Consider the following 23,928-nt stretch of genomic DNA (forward strand, 5'->3'; position numbering starts at 1 on the left):
CACCATCACCGCCACACCTATATCTACCATAGGCATAGGCTGTGCAATCTGTTGCTGTACTGAATCGATTGTGGATAAGTGGAGTAAAAGTAGGTTCTGTATTTTAGTTTTCTAATAATGAATTATGAGTAAACTATAACTTCTTATACCTAACTACTGGGAAAGCCTCATTGAACGAAATTCGACCATTATCAGAAGTTTTAAGAAATTAAGATGTATATTTTGTGTTGTGTATATAATGGAGCTAAGTATTAGAATTAAAATAAAATTATCGGAAGGCACAATACCAATACTAACGATGTTGCTCCTTTATGTTCGTAACTTTTTAAATACACAATGAGCACCATACAAACATTCGAATATATCGTAGATAAAACAATGAAAACAATTCAGTATTTCTATAAAAGTTTATTGCGTCGAACGTAAGTGCTCACATTCTATAGATACAATTAGAATGCAAGAACCTGAAATGTAGATTTAGTTCAGGATTTCCGGGGCCACGATGATGGGAGAGACGATCCCGGGGGCGATGTTGACGGGCTCGAGGGGGGCGACGGCAGGCTTGTCGACCACTTGGACGGGCGTAGGGGGGAGAGGCAGGCTATCAGCCACAAGCACTGGCACTGGCTCGGGAACGAAAGCTTCCTCGACCACATTGACAGGCGTGGGTGCGGGCTCAGGCTTGTCCATACCCTCGACCACAACGGGGGAAGGTCCAGCGAAATCCTCAGGTTTCTGGACGTTCACGATGATTTGCACCAGAGGAGACGAAACAGGCGTGGGAGCAACGACGCTTTCAGGAACGGGAAAATCGATGATTTCAGGACCGACGTGGATGGGCTCGTAGGTGTCTACGTCCACAATTTCAGGTCCAACATGGATGGGCTCGTAGGTGTCTACGTCCACAATTTCAGGTCCAACCTGGATGGGTTCGAAGTCGACGATTTCAGGTCCAACATGGATAGGTTCAGGCTTGGCTAGGCCGAGGGCTACCAGGAGCATGTGCTGCAGAGCCGCAGCGGTGGCTGGATGAGTGCTGGGGCTGTTGATGGCAGCAACGATCTCGTCGATCTCGGCCTGGTCGAGACGCGGGCTGGGCTTGGCCGCGGCCAGAGCGAAAAGAGCGAAGACAATGAAGAATTTCATCTTTGATCGTCTGCAAATAAGAAATAATTCATTAATGACAATAGATATTTGAAATATAACACTCTAGATAACATTTTTTTATATTTTTTAGAAATAGCTAGGAGTCGTCCTGATGGCTAGTGGTAAAATTAGAATCCTGCCTGAGGTCGTCCGCTTTGTTTGTTACTTCTAAGATCACCTCATATCTATGAGTGTATCCCCTTACCACACATTGTAATGTTGTAGTTAAATTAAAATTACACTAATAAATTTTACTTACTTTTAAGCTTTTAGTGACTATAACCTATACTAAATGCTGGAATCCCGGATTTATATACAAAAACGTTATCGATGCATTTAATAATCTTAATAGTTGATATCTAGAGGCGTACGATTATAACTTACTAATACCTTATGCTTATGACATTGCTGTTTATATTCAATCGAATAAGAAAATTACATTGTTCGCACTGCTAGACGTATTATTTTAAAGACTTTGTTTTTATTTTGCCGTCATAGTTACAGATAAAAATAATATTCGCCCACATCAACGCATTCCTAAGGACTAATCGCAGAAACGGCAGAACAATTTTTATTCACATTATAATTATTATCAATTATGTATACTTTTTTGAAGTAAGTCAAGATGAATCAACAACATGGAGGTAAGTTGCTACTTATACCTACAAATTTTAATATAATTATTTAATTACTTTAAATAAAAAAAAAGTATCTCCTAAGTTCTTTATAACAAATTAGTTTTCGCACTTCTGTTTGTTGGTAGACTTCTTCACGATGTTTTATTCCACCGTTAAAGAAAGTGATAATTAAGTTCTTATAGGCACATAGCTTTGAAAAATCAGAGGTGAGTATCTGGGATCTGAATCTTCGATCCCTCGATCGAGGCGCCATGTTTCAACCACTAGGCTATCACTGCGCTCACCTTACCAATGATCGCCGTGCATGAAAATGAAAAATCAGACATTTGAAGTTTAAATGACGTTTTTCAAAAAACTTTTTGGCCTATGTAGGAAGCACTACTTAAAATGTTAAGATACCTTTAATAAATATGTTACAAATAGTAAGATTTCATTAAAAGAAATTGTGTCAGAATAAATTTGTATTTTTATGGTTTTACTGTTTCATAAACACATTACCTAAATGTTATTGATAACCCTACTCATAATCTCATCTTCTAGCTACATTCCAGGCTTCGCTAGCTTATAGACTTATCGTAGGTATTTTCAGAAATTTGCGATATTTTCCTTATAATTTCATATCTATAGCCTATGTTCTAATAATAACTTATTCGCAACTGTCATTAATAAGTACTTATCAGCGAGACAAATTAATCCACAGATTTAGTCTTCAGTCAGTTTATATCTTGAAACGAATATAATAATAAATTCGCAAGATTGCGTTAGTTTGGTCAACAAACATTTAGGTGGGTATTTACTTCGATTTTTTATATAATATTGAAAAAGCGAAAATGCAGTCCACCTGATGGAAAATGGCAAAAGTTGTAAGTAATCCTAGATAAGATTAGAGTCTCATCCGAGATTGGCCACTGGTACGTTGCTACATCAGAGGATCAAGTTGGACAGCCTCGGGTAAGTGCCTGCATTACAATAGGTACTTATAAATTATTATTATTTCCATACGATTTTCATAACGAACATTTGACTTGTAAGATAATGCACGTATACACGAGGTTCGTACCTACATAATTATGTACCTATACCTTTCTGTACAAATGGGCTAACTTCTACAAATATACCTACTTAAAACAGAGATGTATTTACGTGTAATAAATATGTACGAAACCAATTGGAAAGAAATAAAAAGATAATGAGGTGTAAAATTTGCAATAAAATCTAATATAAGGCAATAATGTACATAAAAGTTGGTACTGTTTTGCCTACGAACAGTAGGCAGTTGGTCTAATTATCTAAGGTAGGCACATATGAACTATATTATGGTAGGTACCTGATGGGTATCCGAAATATACTGTAATTTTCCTATTCCTAGTACTTATTTATTAGTATCAGATTTGCTTTTTGGACTTTAAATGATAACATACTTGTAAATTCCCTAAAATAACAATGCCAGTTATCTATAATACGATAATTGGCGTATATTATGATGCAAAACCTGATAATACTTTATTTTATTGAACTGATATTGTTTTTATACGACGTACCTATTTTCTTAATCCGGGGCATATGTGCTGTTCAACGTGATAATGACGTGATACCTAATTACGAATAGGTATCCTGATATTCATATGTATGGTCTCATAAAACGGCAGTGGAATGTATTTGAATCATAGCGATAATGGGGATTTTTACGGGGTAAAAACTACGGAGAAAATGATGAAAATCGAGTCTCAGTTTAAAATCAACTTATTTATATTTGTTGTTGTTTGTTTGCTGTATTAGATATAGTAAAGTAATTATACTACCACATCCAGAAAGTCACGCTCAAGAATAAATAATGTCTGTATTCTGTAGGTTGTGTCAGGAACAAGAAGACTATGGTGCTAGTTGTGCTTGCTTGGTGGCTTGGCTTTTACTATACATGATAATTTTTTGAAGGTGGTAGAACTCTTTGTGGTTCGACTCCAGCGGCACCACCTCCACACCTATTTCTACCTTATAACAGCAGTGTTAGGCGCTGCTGTGTGCCGTTTTGAAGGGTGTGGTAAGCGAGACAGACTTTACCGAGGCGTTCCAACTAAGTCCTCAGGGGTAGCGGCGTATCTGTGGCCGACCTCAGGTAGGAATATCTAATCCTATCTGGGGTTGATTATAGATGTCCATAGGCGGCAGTAGCCACTTACCATCAGATGGACTGCATGCTCGTCTGCTACTCCTAAGCCCTATATTATAAAAAAAAAATGGAAAAGTACATACAATAAGTAATAATGATAAAATGTGAAGTTTAATTAATCATCTTCATTCATAAGTTACCTTGTTATCTGTTAAAAAAAAAAGAAAAGCGCTTGAAAACATTTTACTGTGATTATCACATCACACGTATAACTTTTGCTTATAATAAATAAAATTTGGTTTAGTGGTTATAGTGTGAGGTAACAATGTTTGACCATGGATTTGCTGTTATTTTCCGTGAAATAAAATGTACTTTTATAGTTATTGTCTTTTTTCGTACATGAAACATCCAATTTAAAGTCCTAAACTAATTTATTGAATCACATACATCGTATAAAATTCCTGAACGTTTCATAAAAGTCAAATGATCAAATAGTCAAAGTGACGTAAATATAACCTAACAATCTTTGAATTTGAAATAATATTTCAATTTAAATTATTTAAAGAAATCATCAAGTAAATTTAAGCACAATGAGGCCAAGTCCGGTCCTCTTCTCGGCTCCACGGAGCACCCACGCCAGAAGACCACAGCGAGAACCGGTCCCGTTCCAAATGTTACTGCCTTTGCAGTTAAAGAAGACCGTATCTGGTAAAGGAGATAAGTCACGGGAAGCTGCCTGTATGCAAGAAATGGCGGTAATGTTCGCTTGTTTTAAAAATGCTGAATTCGACCAGCAGAAATGTTTGAAGGAAGTAGCTGCGTTCCAAGGATGTTATAAGGATTTCAGTGAGCGTTATGCAGCTCAAAGAGAAAAAGGCAAGAAGGGTATTTTAGTACCAGGGGAGAAGCAGCTCACGCATAGACAAGTTAACCAATTGCTGAAATCCTTCCCCCCTCAAAAATAGTTGTATTAATATTTAAGTAGTATAATAATAATATATAGTTAATTTACATTGTTTGTTTCTTTAAGATTTACAATCCATTTGGTTTAATTTTGATATAATATGATGGCCTCATGCTGCTGCTGTGACTGATTCACAGCAGCAGCATGAGGCCATCATTCATTAGTCATAGTCGTAGAACAAAGTCGGATTTAACAAATACCAAACTTTACAGGGCAGCCATTTCAAGTTATTCACAAACGTCATTTACTATGAGCACATTTCAAATCCGTCGTTATACCGACTGATTAATTTGAAAACTAAAATACATAGATTTTTTTCTGTAATGCAGTAATAATATTTAGACAATATGTTATCCAAATATGATATAAAGTGAATTTCGCATTTTTGTTAAATCTGTCTTTGTTCTACGACTATGACGAATTGATATCCTTTATTGATAAAAATTGAAACAGTTCACATAGTATTTTTTATTGGATTTAGTAACTTACATACAACTGTTAATTGGGACCCATATAACATAGGTATACCTTACTTTGTTTTTATAATATAAAAGAAGTAGACAAGCATGCACTCCACCCGAGGGTAAGTGACTGCCCCCATATACATTTGTAATCAGTCCCAGGCAGGATTAGATTTTCCTACCTAAGATCAGCCACAGATTCACCGCTATCCCTGAGGACTAAGCTTCAAAGCCTCAGAAAAGTATGTTTCCCTAGTGAGGGAGACAATCTTCAATCCGTTATTGGGTAGAAACAAGTGTGGTGGTGGTGCCGCTGGAGTCGAACCACAAAAGGTTCCTCCTTAAAATGATGTTACATTCAGTCTGGATAAATCATTCAGTCTGTACAGTAGGCATATTGAAATTATCGTATAATACATATTCCAAATTTTTTTGGAAAAATTTCCCTAAAACACAATTTCTTTTATTTCTTATGTTACTGTAATATAATATTTTTTCAAAAGCATGGTAAGAAATAAAACAACAACATAGTCCAAATCATATTATTTAAAATATCAATCAATCATTTCATAATAAGTAATAAGAATATGAAAAACATGTAAAATAGCACATAGTATCACTTTGAGGCAGTGTGTATCCACTGTGGTGAAGAAACAGTCAGTTCTATGCGTCTCACGGTGATCAGTTCGTCGTCAATCTCGTGAATGTTGTAAAACCTCTCCAACTCTTCTATAGCTTTGTCTTCGAGCTAAAACAATGAATATATTGTTAGCATTGAATTTATAGAACTGATATAGTCCGCGTCAAAGTGTTAGTCCGCTCTGAAGTTGTTGTGAGCAGGTGTAGTCTTACAATTTGCTATCGCGACGCGATTCATTTCTATATTCAGAGCAGACTAGCAGTTTTACGCGAAATATAACCGCGTAAGTCGGGGATGCATAAGTAACATCGTTGTTATGGGATGGTATATTACATGGTATGATTTCGCATGACTCCGCTCAACAAATAATAATATTAGTAATTGTAGGGTCAGTAAGCCCAATCCATAATCGAGAGTTGTGGGAAGTTCAAACAAAAGATGAATCAACGAGATTTGAAAATCGCGTAACTCCGAATTCGTGTAATTCGGGGTAGCGTAGTCGTGGTATTACTATACTGTTATTTTTTAAACTCTTACAACCTTATTAATAAATATTGATTACAGCAGAAGTAACTTTAAAATCGTAGTAATCAAAATGTATCAAATTCGGAAATAATAATTACGTAGTAGAGATGCAGTAAACTACGCCGAGTCTAATCTTAGACTAAAAGTTAATACTGATATTGTAGGGTTACAATTATCCGTGCACATTTATTTATTTATCTATGAAATCATATTCACTAAAATTACAGGAATGCCTAAATTCGTTAGTAAATGGAATCAAATGTGTTATATAGATATAACATTCATTAATTATCATTATGTCTATATCACCTGTGTCATCATAAGTGGTTTGGTCATAATTCTCGAAGAATCATCCTTCTGCTTTTTCTGATCTGCCAAAATCTGATTAAACTCCATAGCTTTTTGTTTATTAGGGCTACTGGTCGCTATCGGAGCTTCACAGATCTTCCACGGATTCTTTGGTTTATCTGGAGGACTTCCAATGTTCAACTTGTTTGCCAAATAATTATCCAAATTTTGTGGGGTCGAATCGTTACCCTGCAAGGCAAGTTTCTTTCGTTGCTTCTGAGAGAGTTTAGGTCCAACATGGCTTATTAATACGTTACCTGTATTTCTCGCTATTTCTGTTATTGGACTGGTTTGTGGTGAAACCGACATCCGTGAAGTCGTAGGTATATTATCCTGATTAGTAAGACCGGTGAAAGAATTGTTTTTGGTTATCTTAACGAATGACTCAACGGGAGCTTCGTTTAAAATGTCATTTGCTGTCGTTATGGCTTTGAGGCGAGCTTGAACAATCTTTTGTTGCTTCTGTTGTGCTGATGGCACTTCAATCCACTTATCTTTTTCACGGGTAGTTTTCTTTTCGTCCTTAGATATAGAACTCAGTGATAACGTAACATCTCCGGATGTATCGTTGGTCAGATCTAGGGAAGTTACGGAGCTGACAGACTCGTACCGCATCCTGGCTTTCTCATTCTCAGTGTAGTCAATCTTTTTGGATGACTTATTCTTTTTCTTTGTAATCTCTACAATACTGTCATCTCTTTTCATGTCCTCATCAACAACATCCAAGTCAACGGGATAGTGCTTTGCGCAGTCATCAATTGTGCTGTCATCCGGACAATTGTAGAAAGGAGTTATTACTCTTGAAGACATTATTGGATTGTACTTGCAATAATACTTCGTTATATCCTCTAAGAGAGCATCTTCTAGGAGATCTAACGACCTGTTCTCTAGAATACTGCATATGTTTAAAGAAATAAATTCCATGCAGCATTGTTTGAGCTGTGTTGCATTATATGTGTGTGCAAATTGACATAATTCGGTACAGTTTTTAAGTGTGATAAGGTTTGCTAGAGTGACTTCACACTTTTCTCTTAATCTACTGATGAACAGCTGGTCGGAAACGATCAACATGCTGCAGATGAAATCTATACTGTCTGACGTCTCAACTTCTGGGCACGTATCAGTGTATAAGAAGTTGATCACTGGTAACAATATCCCATGATTTATTGGTAGCGTCACCTTTGATAATAATTTACTCTGGAACAAAAATTCAAATAATAGTTAGTGGTGATTTAAATTAGTTTTAGGTTTTAAGGTGGTAGAACCCTTTGTGGTTCGACTCCGGCAACCACCGCCACACCTATTTCTGCCTAATAACAGCAGTGACAGGCGCTGCTGTGTTCTGTTTTGAAGGGTGTGGTAAGTGAGACATACTTTTCCGAGGCGTTCCAGCTTAGTCCTCAAGGGAAGCGGCGCATCTGTGGCCGACCTCAGGTAGGAATATGAATGACACACCGTTTTGAGAATAGTTGTTTTAATGGTCTCTTGGTTTAGATTTTCTCATGATGTTTACCTTTACAATTATAGCAACTGAAAATTATTTTCTACAACTCACATAACTCTGCCAGGGATTTGATCCTCGAAACCTAATTGGGTGGCAGATTTCCAACCAATGTGCTATCACTGTTATTAACAAAATCAAAAATTCAATTTGAAATTACCTCAGTCCAAGAATGCATAAACATCCCCTGGAAGTACTCGAGCCTGGCAGCCAGGACACACTTGTGTGCGGATATCAGCATACCGTCCTTGGAGCACACATTCGTATCAACTAACTCTGGGAAACTGTCTCGGTTCCAGGATAAAGAACTTTTCGCGTAAGTCGCACTCTCCTTAAGATATACTGTGCCGTCTCTGTAACTGAAGAAAATGTGGTAAATTTAAATGTTTTATCAGGAATCATTGGAAATCAAAAAATACTTAAGAAAATTAAAATAAAACTCAATAGAACTATCTGATACACTTCTTACAAAAAAAATCATAATTCTTTATTTGCAATGCACCAACAAATATTCGAAAGGATTTTTCAATTGAAATTTGAGACATGTACATATAATTAATATAGCTCTCTATGTACAGGTTAAATTTTGCAAGTGGTCCTTGATGGCCAAATCCGAAATTTTAAGAATTAGCGAAAAATTCTAAATGGGGTTAAGATGTCTAATTAGATAAAAAATGAAACTGGGAATCGAACGATTTTAACATTTAAACATTCAAACCTACACGCGCCCATTAAAATTTACTTTTCGTTTTTGGTCAATGGTAAAAAGACAATGTATTAATAAAGATTTTGATCCTATGGTCGTTTGTCCACTGCCACCGTCACCAAACCGTCACCGAGAACGAGATAATTTCGGGGCGATTTTAATATGACGTGACGGCGATAGTTTGCCCACCGCGACCGATATCGGCGGTTTAGTTTGTTCTAGCTGTCACGCGTGTGACAGCAGTGTGTGGACAAGTTCCAACGTGTCTTATATTGCCGGCACATCGGCCCGTCAAACTCTCGAATGCAGATCTGGCGGTCACGCCGATCTACTCGAAATATCAGCGGCCGGGATGACTGTGCTCGGGTGACGGACGTGCGGTGGACAAACGGCTATAGTAAATGTATGTACCACTACTTCGGCGCCGTCATCTCAGTCTCGGTGACAGCGGCGGTGGACAAACGGCCTATAATACTTACTAGAACTTATCAAGTAGTTTGTGCAAGCCCATAACATGTAACCGCTTAGCAGCGGCTTGCACCAGCTTCACGGGGTCACAGTGCGCGTGTGTGCGTGGAGGGGTCTCCGCACTGCGGCGCTTGTTCCGCTTCTTGTCTTGCTTGTACACTTCGAATGCCGATATCTCTGCTGGGTTTTCTGTGATGAATGGGATATTATTAATTTATTGGACAAAATATATTTTTCAAATCATACAGTTGTATTTTATACTACATTGCATTCTTATAGTACATCAGATAATAGGTCATATGCAAAACGAATAAATCTTTGTTTCCATACCAATTCTTTATTACGAAAAAGATTGCTTCCTGTATTATGTTGTTTCATAACATGAAATCAAAAAAATATTATATTTTAATTTTATTTATTGAAGAAAAAATAGAAAATCATCCTCACCAATAATATCTACATCTAGATCAACATTATCTCCTTTCTCTTTCTTAGCCATGTTGTTAAGATCTTCCTTCCTTATCTTCAGTCCGTTTGGTCCCAACTCTGCCACATCGCAAGTCCCCGTGTAAATGTACCTTAGGACCCTATCAAATACCTCTGGATGGACATTATCTAAGTTTACTACAGGCTTGTTGTCCTGTATTGTCCTTGCCTCCTGGTACAATTTGTACAAATGCTCGCTGCTAGACGCAACTATGTATATGTGCGCTGGGTACAATTTTGTACCAACCTGATGGAAGAAATAGAGAACATATTTATTTTATTATTCTGAAGAGTAAAATGATAGATGATAAGTAAGAAACTCTGTCTCTCAATCGGGGATTCCAAGGTTTTAATCCCACACATGCACCTCTGATTTTTCAGTTATATCCGTATTATAAATTAATTATCACTTACTTAGACAGTGAAGGAAAACAATGAGGAAACCTACATAACTAAGAGTTCTTACAAAAAGTTCTTAAGCATGTTTGAAGTCTACCAATTCACATTTGACCAGAATGGTGGACTATGGCCTAAGTATTTTTCACAGAGGGGTTATCTCTGTCGAGCTTACGCTGGTAGTCCACGCCAAACTGCTAGTCCGCTCTGAATATAAAAATGAATTACGTCGCCATAACAAATTGTATGACTACACCTGCTCGCAACAACTTCAGAGCGGACTAGCCGTTTGGCGCGTACTATATCTTAATGAAACGGTGAGTTAATCGAAATAATTATGGTTTAACATCAATGTATACAAATTCTAATATATTTTATATGTATCAAAGGAAAAATAGGTGACTATTTATCACCTTAAAAACTACATCATGTAGTATATCGTCATGCGCGGCTGTCTCCAGTAGAGATTCCATATGTTTAGAGAAACTTGAAGGCAAAAGATCCGGTAAAGATGTCAGTCCACACGTTGGTTTAATCTGAAATCATAAATACAAAGTTAAAACTTTTACCTATTACATGTTAGTATTCAACTATTTATTTGCGACACAGGGATTTTCCAATTTTATGAAGAAATCTTTAATATTTTTCGTGTAAGAAATGCTTACATTATTCGTTAACTCTCATCTTGTATTCTTAAAAATATTAAACACATTTTTGCCTAGGGTCTCCATCACTACAGACAGACAAAAATATATTTTTTGAGTTGGTATTGTATCGAATAGTATCACTTGGTTCCATAAAGCAACATAGCTTATGTTACTCTCATAATTTAGACGAAAATATGTTACAATCGTGTCACAGAATGAGACATATATAAATTCGCTCGCAAAAAATTTCCCTCCTTAACCAGATAAATGTTCATTTACTCATAAAAAATACCTGCAAGCAAGCAAAATTCAATCCCTCGCTGTCAACAGCAATCGACACAGCTCTGTGTATATTAGGAATCTTCGTGATCCTGACAGACGTACAGTCGTCCTTCTCTAGGAACTTGACTAACGCTGACTTGGTGCTATCTCTGTCCTTTTCCCTCTTGATGGGTTGAGGGGCGGTGGGCGTGGCCTTGCGCGATATATTCCCGATATAAGCCTCTCCGAACTTAGTTGTGAAGTAGAGTGCGTCGTGAGTCAATGCGACGTGAGTTACTATCGTTTCGTGGCTTAAACCGAATACGCATCTGTAAAGGTAACGGTTAGGTTAGGTTAGGTTAGCTTTGCAAGATACCATCTGCTACAATTGCATGATTGCCATCTGTAGACAAGATGTCTACAGATGGCACCACCAATAGTAGTAGTTAGTACTTAAAAAAAATGCGGTTTCTTATAGCAATGGAAACGATGATAACAAATAAAAATTTATATAAAATATTTTTTCTAAATATGTTTTTGAAATGTATCCTAAATAACATTTCGTATTTAGAATACATTTCAAAAAATTAAAAAAATAATAATCGGCAGTAAAAGCTTACCGTCAATTACTATCAGGTGGTAGAACCCTTTGTGGTTCGACTCCGGCGGCACCACCGCCACACCTATTTAAGCCTCATAACAGCAGTGTTAAGCGCTGTTGTGTTCTGGTTTGAAGGGTGTGGTAATGGAGACATACTTTTCCGAGGCGTTCCAGCTTAGTCCTTAGGAGTAGCGGCGCATCTGTGGCCGACCTCAGGTAGGAATATCTAATCCTATCTGGGGTTGCTTACAGATGTCCATAGGCGGCAGTAGCCGCTTACCATCTTCCTTTCCTATATTATAAAAAAAAACTTTTTTCTACTAGCGTTTTTCCTTTACCGCGTTTTGATAATTAACAAACTGTTACCTGGTAAGTCGGTTGGTGGTGTCCTGCCATATAAGCAGCTGGCCCACGTTAGTGAGAAGTAGGACCGTGACACGAGAGAGAACGCCTTGTTCGCTCACCTTCGCCTCTACACACACTTGACGTAGATTTATCTGCCTGTAAATAAATTGATCAAGATTGAGTAACTTTAGTACAATGGTATAAGCACCATTGCAGTTGAAGGAGGTTTACGACAAACGAATTTTTACCTTATTCTGCATTCTATTATTCGATTACAGAATTGAGCACTGGCCATTTATCATTAGGTGCACAGTTTGTTTAGTGTGCTACTTATTCCTTAAATAAATAAGGCTTTCGACAAACATAGCCTCATTCCAATTACCTGTGTCGTGGGTGCTACAGATACACGTAAGGACGAATATACAAACACCCAGAATAGTACAGAACATCTAAATTAATGATTTACAAGAGTCTAGCCGGGGATCGAACCCGGAACCCATTGCGTATCTGACCAGCACAGTTACCACTCCGCCAAGTATATACATAGTATATACATAAATAAATAATGTACAAAAAAAATAATGTATAGGTAATTTTTAAAGAGGATTCACTTTATTTCTTATGTATATAAGAAAGTTTAACCAGCAGCTATTAAATAGTTTAAATTTTTTTAATTATAATAACAATGTCAATAGTGTTTATTCAAATTTCTTTAAAATAATAAATACGGAGTTTAAAAAAATATTTATACTTAAAAATATCAGAAATCAGTCGGTTTTAAATTCATTGAATGGGCTACTAAGGGTATTCGTATAAGTCGGGAAACTCTTTTTGACTTGTATAATGAAAGGGCCAATAGTCTTTGCCCCAAGCTTAACGAGCATGTTCGAAGGTACTCTAAATTGTTTAAAAGGGTTTGCAAAATTGCTAAGTCAAATTATTATCATAACAAAATAAAATCATCCGATAATAAAATAAAGGCAGTATGGAAAGTAATAAATGCCGAAGCGGGTAAGTCAAATATGTATACTGACGATATAACTCTTAATACTGAAAATGGCATTGTCACATCACATAAGGATGTGGCACAAGAATTTGAATCCTTCTTTATACTATTCCCATGAAAACTACACAATTTCTAAAGTCTTCGCCTGCTCTTTCTGTAAATTTCCTTAAAGAAAATGTAAAAAGTTGCAGTGATAGTTTTATATTTAGACATGTTAATAGCAAAGAAGTAATTAAAGTGTTCAAAGATATAAATATTAAAACTACTGAGGATTTATGGTGATGTCTATAAAAATTTGTAGTTTTATTATTGAGACTATAGCTCCTTACTTAGCCAATATTTTTAATTTATGCGTAGATCATGGTTGCTTTCCTGATCTAATGAAACAAAGTAAGGTCATTCCTCTATTTAAGTCTGGTGACAACAAAGATCCTAGTAATTATAGACCAATTTCTGTTTTGCCTGTTTTTAGTAAAATATTTGAAAAACTAATACTTAATCAATTATTAGTACACTTTAATTTTTATAATTTATTCCATAATAAACAGTTCGGCTTCATCAAAGGTAGATCAACCGTTGATGCGGGTGTTGAATTAATGCGAAATATTTTTGACGCTTGGGAAGATGCGCAGGATACTATAGGTGTATTCTGTGATCCTTCTAAGGCTTTTGATTGTGTAGAACATAAAACTCTCTTGTTAAAGTTGGAATATTATGGTATACGCGGTACGTCTCTAAAACTGCTTAGGTCTTATCTAGATAATAGAGTACAACGAGTTCAGGTTAAGGGACACAAATCGTTAGGTTCTGGTGTTAAAGTAGGCGTCCCACAAGGCTCTATTTTGGGGCCATTCTTGTTTTTGGTATACATTAATGATCTACCGTATGTAATGCAGGACTTATCAAAGGTTGTGTTGTTTGCTGACGATACTTCCTTAATATTAAAAGTTAAAAGACAATCTAACGACGTGAGCGCTGTCAATAAAGCACTTGACATAATTCACAACTGGTTTAGCGCAAACAATCTTGTATTAAATAATAAAAAGACTAAATGTGTCCGATTTGCTCTGCCTAATGTTAAAAAGCTGACGATGAATGTTACCCTTAACAATGATCACTTAGAATTTGTAGATGAAACAGTTTTCTTAGGGATAAATTTAGATTCTAAACTACAATGGAGCCCTCAGATAGCAAAGTTATGTAGTAGACTTAGTTCGGCAGCCTATGCGGTAAAGAAGATAAGACATCTTACCGATATACCAACCGCTAGGCTTGTTTACTTTAGTTATTTTCATAGCATTACGAGTATGTCTTACGGTATTCTGCTGTGGGGTAACGCTGCTAGCATAGATGTCATTTTTATACTTCAAAAACGTGCAATTAGAGCCATTTATAGTCTTCGCCCCCGTGAGTCCTTACGAGAACTGTTTAAATCTATAAATATTTTGACAGTGCCTAGTCAATATATTTATGAAAATATCTTATATGCTCGCAAAAATTATTCTTCTTTGGAAAAAAATTATAATAGGCACAGTCATAATACTAGAAATGAAGATAAATTGGCCATACCTCAATTTAGATTAACCCTATACTTGACATTGTGCACTTAAATGCACATTAGAATCAGATTCTTTTTTCGGATAATGCGACATCGAATCTTACTAATAATAACTGAAAGCGAATTAGCAAACGTTTCTTTATGTCAGAAAATGAAATCAATATCTGTCTCGTTCACACATTGTAAATGGTAAACAAAATAGCAAGCCGTCATTCAGCGCCTGCGCAACGCTCTCTAAGAATCTTATTTTATCTGAATGAAATTAAGTTATATGTACGAAATTTATATAATCTTACTTTCTGCAAGCTTAATGCAATGTTTTGGTGATATTTTTTTGAGATATAATGTTTTGAATATATAGTAATTCATGACTTTTGTTATGTGTGCATTAAAATGCACACTGCCAACGACATACAATATTACTGTTTGTCAATATTGTGTCTTTAAATGCACACTGCCAACTTTGCTACTATATACTAAGGTTCTGCACACAAGGCAGGGGGTTGGGTGAACAAAGTTCAGAGAGAGTTTTTTTTTTATAATTCATGACTGAAATTAATATTTCCCCGTTTCCACTAAATTCCCAGTCCTTAGCTTGCAATATTTTTTTCAGATGACTGGAGGCCGAAAAATTCTAGCTTTGGTGTCTAAATTGCGTAATTAAATCGGATGTAGAATCCAGCAAATCCCTAGAAAGATGAATTCCAGATGTCTAGGTCTCATAAAGACGTCCCTGAACTCAAGTCCTGTCCAGTCAATAGCGTCTTCTGTCAAAAGTGTAAACATCTCCAATAATGATGATTCCAGAACATCTGCAATATCAATCCCAGATAAGACCAAATTCCCACTTGAGGTCGGCTATAGATGCGCCACTAGCCCTGAAGACTAAGCTGGAATGCCTCAGAAAAGTATATCTTCTTACCACATCCTTCAAACAAGTGGAATAAAGTCCAATCATATGCTCAAATTTAATACAACATTCTAACGGAAACATGGATGCAGGTCTAAACAGACAAGTCGCTTTATAGCGTACAAATGCGATAGGTCATTGTTAGTATTGTCCTCACAGATCCTGGACATCTTCGTTTGTAATTCCTGGTTGCTGTTTCGTCATGGGAAGAGCGGTAAACAAAAATTGTTGCCACTCAAAAAGTTTCGAGTCGCTTTATGTGGGAACTGTGTTTTTTTGGGAGGAGGTCTTCTAATCTCTCAACTCAACTAAAATATCTCAAAATTTGTTGACATGTCATAACTTCCGAGACTTTTATCTTTAGTATTTTCAAAATGTATGATATTTTTTAATTATTTCTTAGTTTAGTGAGTACTTGGCGGTGTGCATTTAAAGACACATATTTTTTTCTCGTGAACCTGGCAGTGTGCACTTAAAGACACATACTATATTCTGAAAACTGAAATTCAGAGATTTTTTATTTTATTTTTCCTAATATCCTTATAACCCAATTAACGCAGGGAAGTAGCAAAAGTATAATTTTTTTAGGATAAAATTCTCTGCCAAGTATAGGGTTAAGCAAGGTGTGTAATTCTTTTATGGGGAACTGTATTCGTTTCTACAATAAAATACCAAAAGACATTATCGATCTACCCGAGAAAAGGTTTAAATCTACTATAAAATTAACTTTATGTACAAAAGCTTATTATGATGTAAATCAGTACTTAAATGATAAATCCGTATGGTATGACAACTCCAGCTCCAACATCAAATATTAATTATATGTACCACTATGTAAAATTTGTATATTATTTACTCTTTAAAAGATGCAAATATGCACACGTATGGAGTTTCTTGCGCCGCTTCTTCTTCATAGCGAAATACCTTCCGAAGCGGTGGTAGTTTGTTGACTTTCAAAAAGTATTCTATATGAATCAATTTTGAATAAATGAGATTTGAATTTGAATTTGAATTTACTGTATATAGAAATAGAAAACAGTACTCACTTAACAGCAATCTTCTTGCATATATACTTGTGTAGCAAGTACACATCCCCGCGGCTGGTCGTGATGACGGTGGCCGCGTCGCCCGCGTCCACCAGTTGCAATGAGCACTCTTCTTTGTTGTTCATCGATATTGCCACCTAGAATGATGTAAGGTAGTTACTTGTTATGTATGAAGTTTGATGGTTTATGTAGCTAGAGAAGGGTTGTGTTGAATTAAACAAAAAAATATACAAAATAGTTATAGTCCTCGTAAAACTGCTAGTCCGCTCTGAATATAGAAATGAATCGCGTCGCCATAGCAAATTGTATTACTACACTTGCTCGCAACAACTTCAGAGCGGACTAGCAGTTTGGCGCGGACTATATTCAAATTAAAACAAAGATGAACTCGACGAAAACAACGAAACTTTATGAAAACTGAAAAGTATTTTTTTCCCGGCGAACTATTTTACCTATTTATTTAGAAATATCTTAAATAGTAATTAATAAAAATATTTCAATCACTGGCAAAGAAAGTGTTACAATTATTGAATAAGAATTATTTTGTTCATTAGCGTTTAAGAAATTTATTCCTAATATCTCTTTATTTAAGCACAAAGGTTTAATCAATGTTTTGCCTGTCAAAGATCAACGTTTGACAAATTATTAATACTAAACCATGTCAAATTCCGAACCCTGGTACGCAATATTCAGATAGAATAATTATTACAAAGGATTAATGCGACGACACTCACTCGTTTTGGCGCCGGTACAACTTTGTCCTCTTGCGAGTGTCCCAGCTGTCCTATATTCGTGCCCCATGTGTACACAGCTCTCGCGTTCCACACTACGACGTGGGACCTGCCCGCTCGCAAGCCTATAGGCTGGGACAGTTTGATGAGCGGTTTGACAGTGGGCAGCCTTATTATAGATGGAGTTTTCGCCGCGGATGCGCTTACGTTCTCGTTGTTGAAGGCGTATTGTACTACCTGGGGAGTAAGGACAATAATAATTATTTGTGTAGATCTTAATCCATCTATAAAGATAAGCAATGTCGGGCGCGGCCAATGGTTGGCTGGGTCACAATTAGTGACGATTTCCTCCGCGTTCCCAAGCGTCGGAGTGTACTTTAAGCTTGTAGGCCCAATTGTCGGATTGCAGTTCATAATGGGCTGTTTGAAATGATCCAGCACAGGTTGGCGACTAACCTGTACCGCCTTCAACGAATCTGTAGCCTAACATATAACATATGTAAATGGAGGACAGTAGTCACTTACAATCTTATCCTTGAACGTGGTAGAACCCTTCATGGTTTGACTCCGGCGGGACCACTGCCACACCTATTTCTACCTCATAACAGCAACGTTAAACGCTGTTGTGTTCTGATTTGAAGGGTGTGGTAAGGCAGACATACTTTTACGAGGCGTTCTAGCTTAGTCCTCAGGGGAAGCGGCGCACCTGTGGCCGACCTCAGGTAGGATTATCTAATCCTATTTGGGTTGATGACAGATGTCCATGAGCGGCAGTAGCTACTTACCATCAGGTGGATTGGATGCTCGTCTGCTACTCCTATATTAAATTTTATAATCATGATGCACTCACCGCGCCACTCTGAAGCAGGAACACGGTGGAGTTGAGGGTGATAGCGGCTTGCACGCATGGTTCGGGGAGCGCCAGTTGCACGGGTCGTAGTGCTGTTGCCGGGGGGCCCCCAGCACGGGCCACCTGCCCCCCGCACCACGCTTCACCACTATCCTCACCACCACACAGCCAGACGCTGTGGAACTTGCCTAGGCACACCTGGATATACAAATAAGAACAATATATCAGGGAAAATGGTGATAGAAGTTTGCGCGCATGAATCTGGGAGGGTCAGTTGCACAGGTCTTAACGCTGTTGCCGGGGGGGCTCCCAGCATGGGCCACCTGCCCCCCACACCACGATTCACCGCTGTCCTCGCAGCCAGACGCAATGGAACTTGCCTAGGCACACCTGGATATGACAGTTATAAAAAATAACAGAAAGAAATTTCAGAGAAATCGTGCAAAATAGAGTTAAAAGTTGTCCAAGATGGCCGCTCAATTAAGTTGGCAAAAAATCAGTTGATAATCACTTTATCAAAAATCAAATAATTATCAAATTTCAAAGGATATCTCATTTGAAAACCATTTTAACAAAAATGTAGATTTAATTAAATCAATTGGAAACAACTTAATTGTTTTGATTTCGCAGCAGTTCTTTACGCGTTGTAAAATTCATGAATTTTAGTTTCTATTAATTTTTAACATGATTTCTTAACTTTTAATTTATTGGTGGTTATGTTGGCCTGCCACCCGTGGTGATTTTATAACAATATATCTCAGACAGACAAATCTAAACTATGAGTTATATGTCTAGGATTCATGTTAGATTTTATTAAAAAGACAAACAAAGGATAATTGAAATATATTTTATTGAAACTCAACGAATAGTATGCGGGTACATCGTCGTGCTATCACCCTGCGCGTACGCATTCGGCGCGAACGTGTACGACTGTCTCGGGTTCACAGCTGACACGACACGAACGATTTTCTTCGGCGGCTCCTCAACAAACAACATGTTATCTAGCGAAGAATTAGTCGTCACTGCATTAGCCTCCTCCTTTCCCTTCGGCCTCCAACCAGTGAAGCCTCCTGACATGGACGTTATGAGCGGCTGGCCTCTAATTATGCAATACGCGAACAAAATCAAAATTAAGTACAAAAACGTCAGTAACACGATGTAGAAGACGATCTTCCCTTTGTTGTTTTTGATCGCAATTTGCAATGCGTATAGACAACCAAAATCTTTGTTAGTTAATATACTCGCGTCCTCAATTCTACCGCAGTCCTTCGATACAGGCACCAGGCTGGTTTTATTTTCTAACTTGCAACATTGTACTGGATAGAGCATATCCGGATTCGCCTTCCGCCATTTTGAATCTAAGAAGTTCCTGTAACTAGTCGCGCCACAGCACTCATAATTCACCATCACGTAGTCCCAGAAATACGTTATGACATCATTCTCTCTTCCGTAGCTACTGAGTATCGTTGTTCGTAAATAATTCCGTGTTTTCTCATTGCCTGTATATATATTATAGATACCCGACATGAAGAACATCCAAAAAGCGGTCAAAGATACGACTGTGACGAGAAAAATGTACGACTTAATCGCACATTTCATTCTGCAGCCCGCGCCTAATATACCACAGCATGACGTCAACATGGTCACCACTGCAATCGGTATCAATATTGAGGTTAACGGCGTCACCCATAGCTTCAAGTTCACGAAGTCAGCTATAGATGAGACTAGAGAACTTCTCGTTACTGTGTAGTTGACCTCACGAAAGAACTCCGTGTTGATCGCACACCATATGCATATCACGCCACCAATTAAACCGATCAGGAAAAACAGTATATTCGTGAAGCCGAGGCATGTTCGTGGTAATCCTACTGTGTGCATTTCAAATTTCTATTTTAGTAATCGTCTATTTACTTGGAAAAATATTGACAATTATGACTTTACACGGCATAACGGCAAAGTGACATATGTTTCAGAAGTATGTAAGTGACATAATTATGTGAAATGGCCAGAACGATTAGAAAAATATATCACCATCACCTCGGACCCCTCGATCGAGAGGCCGAGTTTCTTAACTAGTCTATCACTGTTTTTATAGCAGAAAAAAATATGAAGACTTATTATTCTTATATAAATGATTTAAATAATTTTATCCTTATCAGGATCATCAGGAATATCAGGAATAACGATTTTTGAGGCGTTATCCAAGCGCCTTAGAGAAAGTTCACGGCAAATTTACTGCTCGGTAGATTGCAACAATTATATTATTACTTTTTAGTTTGATTATCTATAAAAGCTAGGTTTTTAGTTTTTTCACATTCAATTTTATACCTTTCACGTTCGCATTGGCCCGAATGAAGCACGTAAGCAAGTTAGGTACTATTCAGTTTAATTATCTACAAAAGTTTGGTTTTTAGTTCTTTAAATAATAATTTATACCTGTTTAACATTCGCGTTGGCCCGACTGAAGCAAGTCAGCAGGTCGGGTGTACCGCGGGGCTGCTGGGAGCCAGTGGCCAGCGTGTAGTTGGTGTTTGTGCCCCACACGTAAGCGTCGCTGGGTTCCGTACCCACTGCCCGCCACATGTAGTGTCGGTCGAGTGTCGCGTGCTCTAGCGCTTTGTAGTCGTCCTTGTCCAATATCTCTGTATTTACGCCTGGAAGGGACATGCTTTTTTTAAATATAGAAGTAGTAGAAGACTACTTTTAAATATAAAAGTATAGAAGTAGTAGGAGTAGAAGACGGTCACGCAGTCCACCTGATGGTCAGTGGCTACTGCAGCTCATGGACTTGCATAATCAGCCCAAGATAAGATTACACTCCTTCTTGAGGTCGGCCACAGATGCGCCGTTACTCCTGAGGGCTAAGTTGGAATGCCTCATATAAGTATGTTTTCTTTTGATTGCAATGCCAGAATACCTATTGCATTAAACTTTTAACCTAAACAGCAGTGCTTAACACTTTGTCGGCACAGATACATTGCTATCTACCCAGAGAAATAAAATACATAAATGAGGTCTTTAACAAGGTTTAAGGACTGCTATCAGCCCCAATTTGCTCTGAAGCAGAATGCTTGTATGGAATTTAGCTTCCAACTTTTATTATTTTTTTAAGCTTCCTAACCTAGCCCAATCAACATCCAAGATCAGTTGCTAACCTATGTAAATATATTACGAAGTATACAAGCCGGAGCCGAGCAAAGCCTTTGCCATTCAATAAATATAACTCACCCATTTTCATAAGAGACACCGCAGAATGTATCTGCCCATAGAAGATGCTTCTATGCAGTGGCGTATACCCGGATTCGCGATCCCGTGCGTTCACGAAGGCGTCGGATGAGTGACGTACGAGCCATTCCATCAGCCTGTTCCTACCGCGGGACGCTGTCATGTGGAGGGCGGTGCGGCCCTGAAACGTTTATCGTGTGTGTAGGGATATTTTGATTTTGAAACACAAATAATAAGATTGGCGTCTTTTAAAGTTTTGTCCATCATAACTTTTTCGTGTTTGGAGTAGTGAATTGCAGATTAGTAAAGTTTCATTATTGCATACATATCGTTATTGGAATGGGGCCATTTTGCATGTTAGACTTTTAGCCTTTCCAGTGACATTATTATGTCATAAAAATATGCATTTTGTAAATGATAAATTCGAAATGTAATATTACATGTGGACATGAAATGTAATTTACTATTATCTATAAACCGAAGTAATAAAAATAATTTTACTGTCTCTGAAGTAAATGAAGTAATAAAAGAATACTTTACTTTGTTCTACTGAAGAAGGAATGATGGCGTATTTAACTGGTTGATTATTTTTGATATTTCTTATACATACTCAAAATAAACTATGTTTTCTAGTCCTACAGAATTAAGTTTTCTTTTTTTAATAACAAAAGTCATCAATAACTTACCTCAAAATCAAAAGCCTTAGCAAAGTTGGCGCATGTCGACCTTATGAAGCTGGCGAGGGATTCATCATTGACAGATCTTTTCGTTATGGCACTTGTTAGCGCTTGGCCGTGGTTGCGAGACCTGCATCGCCTTGTGCAGTCAGCGTCAGTAGTCTTACTCATAATTACTTTTATAAACAGTTCTCAATATTAAATTAATACAAATATATACAATGTAATTCCCTTGATGTAAATGATATTCTTTGAATGCAGGTACACTTTTGTGATATGAGGAGGGTTGAAATGAGCAAATTATATACAAGGTGGCCAACGCCAGCCCCTCGGGAGGGGCCCTGGCCTGTCTTTAACAGGACATAATGGTTGTGTTGGCAATCTGAAAACAAAAGTGTTATGTGTTTTAATATATATTGTAGCATGCACTTCTATTATTTTTTTTGTATAATCTGCGCTTCCTTCAATATTTTTCAAACTCGTGTGTGATAGCTAAAAAATAAATAAATAGCTATCAATCACTGCCCCCGCGCTTATCTGGCTAGAAAATGTGCCGATCTCAATTTTAATCTCAATTTCGAAGAGAACAATTTTTAATAACCAAAGCCCTACAATATGCATTTGCAAAAAATTGTATTTGTAGTGTTAAATCTGCGAAATGCCAATTTGAGCCATATAGCCATCATAAGTTTTTTGTAAGTAGCTAATGTAGTCCACCTGACAGTACCATTGCTGGTTTCTAGCTTGAAGGGTTTTATATGGGAGACTTTATCCATATCATTATTAGGTTGTCTAACTTAGTCCTCAGGAGTTGTTTGGTTGTTGCCAATCTCAGATTGGAATCTAATCTTATCAGAGGTTTATTACAGATGTTGATGCAAGGCAGTAGCCACTTACCATCGGGTGGTACTTCAATATATAAAATATTTTTTTATAAAATACAAGTTTTAGATTAAACCATATGTTCAATTTTTAAAAATAATATGAGAAGTACTATCAAGTAGTTGTATTAAGTTCTATACTTTAAGAGTCTTTTAAGTGCATAATTGCATAACATTTTAAAATATACATTATTTTTTTGTACCATTTTAATAATGCTTAATTTTATTAAGTTTACTTTTAGCAATTAAAGTTAAATTATGTACTTCAAGTTAATTAAGAATTAAATAAATTAATAACATTTAAATAGATTATTATGATTTTTTTTCGTCTATGCTCAGGAATTTCAAAAACTTTATGCAATATAGTTTGCAAGTCAAAGTTATTTTGTAAAATTGAACTATAACAAGAATAATCCACGAATTTAAATTTGAACCTTGTAATAATTCTATGTTTGATACCAATCTAAAACCGGTCACAGATCGATAAAAAGCCGAAAATTTACCTTTACATGTAAACAGCTGTATTAAGTCTAGCGTACTCGGAGGCGACAAGGGACACCATTATTCACGTTAAATATTGAATTATTAAGTACATTAACGAAACAGACACAATATCACATAATTTCGAAGTGTAATACGATACAATTCTAACTAAATTTCGCAAGAAGCAAAAAAAATCTAAGATCACCTTGACAAAGTGTCAAATTTGGATTTGTCAACAGACAGTTGTCAGACAAATGTTCAAGAAATGTCGATTTGACAATCTTATTAGATTTTTAGTTTATTGCTTTTGGAAAAAAC

General features: G+C 36.9%; 4 protein-coding genes across 4 annotated transcripts; 1 reads left to right on the forward strand and 3 right to left on the reverse strand.

The window, feature by feature from the left end:
- Positions 1–421: 421 nt before the first annotated feature.
- On the reverse strand, positions 422–1,420 carry LOC140752441 (uncharacterized). Its single transcript, XM_073086735.1, has 2 exons — positions 1,406–1,420; positions 422–1,156 (listed from the first exon to the last, which is right to left on the reverse strand). Exon 2 carries the CDS (start codon positions 1,144–1,146, stop codon positions 478–480), a length of 669 nt encoding a protein of 222 aa, XP_072942836.1. The 5' UTR covers positions 1,147–1,156; positions 1,406–1,420; the 3' UTR covers positions 422–477.
- A 2,953-nt stretch (positions 1,421–4,373) lies between these two features.
- Positions 4,374–4,907, forward strand: LOC140752176 (small ribosomal subunit protein mS37). Its single transcript, XM_073086380.1, has one exon. It carries the CDS (start codon positions 4,485–4,487, stop codon positions 4,857–4,859), a length of 375 nt encoding a protein of 124 aa, XP_072942481.1. The 5' UTR covers positions 4,374–4,484; the 3' UTR covers positions 4,860–4,907.
- A 940-nt stretch (positions 4,908–5,847) lies between these two features.
- On the reverse strand, positions 5,848–23,854 carry LOC140752052 (inhibitor of Bruton tyrosine kinase). The gene is made up of 15 exons (XM_073086197.1): positions 23,631–23,854; positions 22,256–22,628; positions 21,573–21,750; positions 20,781–20,998; positions 18,345–18,542; positions 17,498–17,731; positions 16,764–16,900; positions 12,265–12,399; positions 11,329–11,626; positions 10,803–10,925; positions 9,955–10,240; positions 9,519–9,696; positions 8,494–8,692; positions 6,794–8,029; positions 5,848–6,067 (listed from the first exon to the last, which is right to left on the reverse strand). The coding sequence occupies exons 2-15, from the start codon at positions 22,415–22,417 to the stop codon at positions 5,936–5,938; spliced, it is 3,714 nt and encodes a 1,237-aa protein (XP_072942298.1). The 5' UTR covers positions 22,418–22,628; positions 23,631–23,854; the 3' UTR covers positions 5,848–5,935.
- On the reverse strand, positions 19,176–20,314 carry LOC140752053 (uncharacterized). The gene has a single exon (XM_073086199.1). The coding sequence runs from the start codon at positions 20,220–20,222 to the stop codon at positions 19,203–19,205; it is 1,020 nt and encodes a 339-aa protein (XP_072942300.1). The 5' UTR covers positions 20,223–20,314; the 3' UTR covers positions 19,176–19,202.
- Positions 23,855–23,928: the final 74 nt, after the last annotated feature.

Source organism: Epargyreus clarus, unplaced genomic scaffold (genome assembly GCF_041222505.1).
Source record: "Epargyreus clarus isolate Ecla_fem2 unplaced genomic scaffold, WU_Ecla_fem_2.2 ptg000024l, whole genome shotgun sequence".
NCBI lineage: Eukaryota > Metazoa > Arthropoda > Insecta > Lepidoptera > Hesperiidae > Epargyreus > Epargyreus clarus.